Raw genomic sequence first — 4,752 nt, 5'->3', positions numbered from 1 at the left:
AAAAAAAAAAAAAAAAAAAAGAAAGTCCTTCCTGCACCTATGACTTCAATGGTTTTACCTATGGTATCTTCCAGTAGGTGAAGTGTTTCTGTTTTTACTGTTAGATCTTTGACCCCGTCTGGTTAGAGTTGAGCATGAGGAAGGATATGGGTCTAGACTGTGTTTTTTTCCTGGGAACAAACTGTCTTTCCAGCATTTGCTCAAGGGGCTTTCTGTCTCTGGCACAGATCCTTGGCCACTTTGTCAAGGATCAGAAGGCTGAATGCACCCAGGACTGGTTTTGTATCCTCTGGTCCATGCCGCTGATTCCCATGTCTGTTCCTGTGCTGATGCCATGGTGTTTAGTTTTGCTTTTAATCACTGCATCTTTGTAATACATCCTCAGGTCTGGGACTGTGGTGCTTCCTGTTTGGCTTTTGTTGCCTGGGTTTCTTTTGCTATTCTTGGTGTGTTCTGGCTCCCAGTGCATTCTAGGATTGTTTTCTTTAACTGTATGAGTACCACTGTTAGTAGTTAGATTGGAGTTGCATTCGATCTACATATCAGTTTTGAAAGTGGGACCATTTTGACAATACTATTTCTGCTTGTCCGGGAACAGGGATGTCTTTCAATTTTATGATTTCCCATTGAATTTCCTTTTTAAGAGTATTGTAGGGACTGAGGAGATAGCTCAGTGGAATAAGCGCTTCCCTGGCAAGCACAAAGGGCTGAGTTCAATCTCTGATTCTGCAAAAATAAAAAAACAAAAACAAAAAAGAGTATTGTAGTTTTGTCCCAAAGTTCATTTTCTTTCTTGGTCTGTTCGAAGTAGGGTCTCACTATGCAGTTCCAGGCTGGTCTTGAGCTCACTTTGTAGCCCAGCCTGGCCTTGAACTCACAGTGATCCTCCTGACTCAGCCTCCCGAGTGCTGGGATTACAGGAGTGCACCACCATGTCCAGACTTGATGCTATTATGAACAGTTTTGTTTCCTTGTTTGATTTTCAGTGGATTCGTTATTGCCATATAGGAGCACTTTGGGTTTTACGTGTGTATTCTGTACCCCATTACGCTGCTGACGTTGGTTATTGCTTGTAGGAGTCTTCTGGTGAGATTTTTGTGTCGTCCATGTAAAATATCATGTCCTCCATGAAGAAGGATGATTTCACCTTTGCCTTTCCCATTATTATTGCTTTCCTTTCTCTTTGTTGTGTGATTTGTCTGGACAACATTTGGTGTAGTATATTGAACAGTAGTTGTGACAATAAAAAAGTTTCTGATTTTATGAGAAAAAGATTAATTTTTTACCATTGTATCTTGAACACACCACAGTTTTGAGTTGTAATCTTTTGTGATTAGTATTTTATTTGTTTAAGAAATGATGGTACCTGAACTTGGTTTAGAAAACATGACATTAGAAGGGATTTTTCACCATAAATGCAAAAACAGAACAGAACAAAACAAAAGCCAACCAGAAACAAAAACATAGCTTTAAATAGTTAATGATAATTTCTGGATCTTCCCCTGGTATCAAAAGTCATGTCTCTTCTTCTTAGTGCACCTGTTCAGAGACTCAACCCATTCTATTTATCTTCCTTTAGCTGAGCAGGACAATTCCCTTCCATTCCAACTTCCTTTCTTTCAGTCACACTGTGTGGATGCTAAAGACCCTGATCTCTGACCAGTGAACAGCACTGTCCTTTAATCCAGCAACCACAGGCAGTGGCACCCAAAGCCTCACCTCCCAGTCCCCATAGCAGAAACCACAGAGGTGGCATTGTTTCTGATGTCTTGGGGGAAGGATGCAAAAGCTGATCCTTAGTACAAATGAAAGCCCAATGTGGAGGTCTAGCCAGATAGCTCAGCAGATTAAAGTGCCTGCTTAGGAAGATTCATGGACCCAGGTTCAATCCTCATGCCATACTGGGTCTGCCCCTGGAGTATGCTGAGACACTGAATGAGATTGGGCATGGTGGCATGCACCTATAATCCCAGTGCAATCCTTGGGAGGCTGAAGAATAGGAAGGATCACTACAAGTCCAATCTGTGTAGTGAGATGCTGTAGACCCTGTACTAAATACATTTGAAAAAAACACCATCTGGAGAGGGAACAAAGGCTTCTAGAATCAAAGTATAATTTAAGCTATGGGCATGAAAAGGGTGTTTTTATAACCATTCCATCATGAGAAACAATGGAAAAACCAGACCCCCTCTATTATTGTTGTTTGATAAACCAGTTTACTGGGCTAAGTGGGATCTGCAAACATAGAAGGATCCAGAAAGATCAGGTAACTGTTGGCTGGATATAAGAGTGACAAACATGAAGGTAAAGTATTTTGTGACCATTAATTTGTAGGAAGATGATGCTTGAAATGTCAGCTCTTTGCATGGCCGCGAGCCCTGCACAGGACAACACAGATTGTTAGAGCTGGGACGTCTTCAGCCCTTTTCCCAGGTCCTACACCAAGTGACAGCTCCCATTCTAAGTGTGATACAGACTTTCCTGTGTAGAGCAGTGTTGGCCCCAGACACAAAGTCTTCGCAAATTCCCAATAAGATTCAAAGTTCCTAGGGCACAATAGGGCCAACACACAAAATAGAGAGACCCCCTCCTCTCAAGGCCATACCATTGCCACTTTGGCAAATGGACACCATCATGAGAGGAGACCAACTGTAAGTTGTGACATAGGCAGATCAGGATGGTTTGAACCTATGTTCTTATTCCAGAACCACTACATCTCTTCTTCGGCTGTGGTTCCCAAAGGCATAGATTTTTATTACAGAGCTGAGGACTAAGGTGGGAACAGAGCCAATGATAGCCAGCATGTCTCAAGAAGAGTGCAGCCATGGGGGTTCCAGCTGGGACAGAAATTTGAGTTGTAATTTTGTAGTGGTCTCCTGCTCTGTCCTTCCATTTCCATGCTGATACAGACTGACTGATTCCTGACTTATTTCTGTTGTCTCCTTGACTTTCCTTTGTAATGACAAGATTGACCTTGTTCAATCTTGTTATTTCATTCACCATTGGGGCTTTCTCTGCTCTGCTGTCTCTGCCTATGACATTCTTGAGTACTTTCGGGGAGTAGTTCAGTGTTGGTGAATGTCCTGAGGTAGTGTTTGTCAAGAAATATGCTTACTGTACAAGCCATTTTCTTTTTTTTTTTTTCCATAAGGGCCATTTTCTTTTTTTATGTATTTAGTAGAGGGTCTACAGGGTCTCACTACACAGATCAGACTCATAGTGATCCTCTTATTTTCAGCCTCCCAAGTGCTGGGTTTACAAGTGTGTGCTACCATGCCTGGTCTAAAGCCATTTTCAAAGATAGTTTTGGAGAGTTTATTCGTGTGGGTTGTGTGTCATTGTCTTATAGGGCACAATCTTTATCCTTCTGGACCAGGTGAAAAAAGAAACAAAAACAAAAACAAAGAAAGAAAAATAAATGAAAACAAAGAGAAAGAAAAATTCCCCTCACCCTGCCTGCTGTGTGACTGCACTGGGCTCCCTGAACATCCCTGATGGGCACCTATATTCCATTTGCTATCATCTTCTGCTGACCCACACTGACCTACGGGGCAAGGGTCAGCTGGGTGGCTGTTGGAACAGCACTGTTCCAGCTGGTGGGAGATCTGGAGTGGACATCTTGTGTTTTGGGGATGTTACAAAAGTAACTCAAGAAAGGGGAGAGAGCCTGGCAGAATCCAAGTAGAGGTTGTGCAGGGCTTGGTCAGTTTCCTTGTGTACCAGGAGTGTGGACAGGGTGCTATTAGCGATGAAGCCATGGCTGAAGAAACAAAGAAACAAGCACCCTGGGAAAGCAGGAAGCCAAAGCAGGAAGACAACAGTGTTCTCCGTGCTGGGGACTGCTGGGACCTGAGTATAAATGCTGCTCAGGGAGGGCGGGAGGCTACAGACATCGTCACCTCCTCCCAGCCACAGCCACCTCAGCCACCATGTGCCACACCAGCTGCTCCTCGTGCTGCCAGCCAGCCTGCTGTGTGTCCAGCCCCTGCCAGACTGCCTGCTGCGTGCCTGTGAGCTGCAAGCCCGTCCTGTGCATGACCCCTTCGTGCCAGTCCTCAGGGTGCTGCCAGCCCTCCTGCCAGGCCTCTGTGTGTGTTCCCATGAGTTGTAGGCCTGCCGTGTGTGTGGTTCCCTCCTGCCAGTCATCGGGGTGCTGCCAGTCATCGGGGTGCTGCCAACCCTCCTGCCAGACCTCCCTGTGCCTCCCCATGAACTGCGGGCCCTCGCTGTGCTTGATCCCCTCCTGCCAGTCCTCGGGCTGTTGCCAGCCCTCCTGCCCCACCCTCCTGTGCAACCCTGTGTCCTGTGGCACCTCCTCCTGCTGCACCTCCTCCTGCTGATGACCACCAGTCTCCATGCCAGCTGTCCAGGTCAGGGGACAGATGCACCTTACCTCTATGGCCCACTTTCACCACTAAGCCTGACAGGAAGCCAGCTGTGCTGATGCACTGGACTCTGGACCTCCAGCAGAGGGGTCCACGTCTTCCCTTTTCCTCCCCTAAACCAGTGGGTTTTCCTGCCCTCAACATCCAGCTGTCACCCCATGGGAGCCCAATAAATCCACTTATATAATGCATGGCTCTGTGTTTGTACCTTGCTTTTGATATCCATGTTTCCTGGTCTGTGTGGGTGATGAGACATGATTCCAGCTGACTTGTCATTTCACCCTTGGGAGAAACTGAGGCACACATGGATTGAGAACCAAAACTTTCAGTGTGTCAGATCAGTGTTGCACCTCAGGGGACAACATTC

At 45.8% G+C, this 4,752-nt stretch overlaps 1 protein-coding gene across 1 annotated transcript; it reads left to right on the top strand.

Moving 5' to 3' along the window:
* Window positions 1-3,929: 3,929 nt before the first annotated feature.
* LOC101574499 (keratin-associated protein 12-1-like) lies at window positions 3,930-4,340 on the top strand. Its single transcript, XM_012514881.1, has 3 exons — window positions 3,930-4,010; window positions 4,071-4,144; window positions 4,193-4,340. Exons 1-3 carry the CDS (start codon window positions 3,930-3,932, stop codon window positions 4,338-4,340), a joined length of 303 nt encoding a protein of 100 aa, XP_012370335.1.
* Window positions 4,341-4,752: the final 412 nt, after the last annotated feature.

The sequence above is a fragment of the Octodon degus genome, unplaced genomic scaffold, assembly GCF_000260255.1.
Source record: "Octodon degus isolate 3935 unplaced genomic scaffold, OctDeg1.0 scaffold00045, whole genome shotgun sequence".
In the NCBI taxonomy this organism is placed as follows: domain Eukaryota; kingdom Metazoa; phylum Chordata; class Mammalia; order Rodentia; family Octodontidae; genus Octodon; species Octodon degus.
This window is presented reverse-complemented; position numbering and strand designations above follow the sequence as displayed.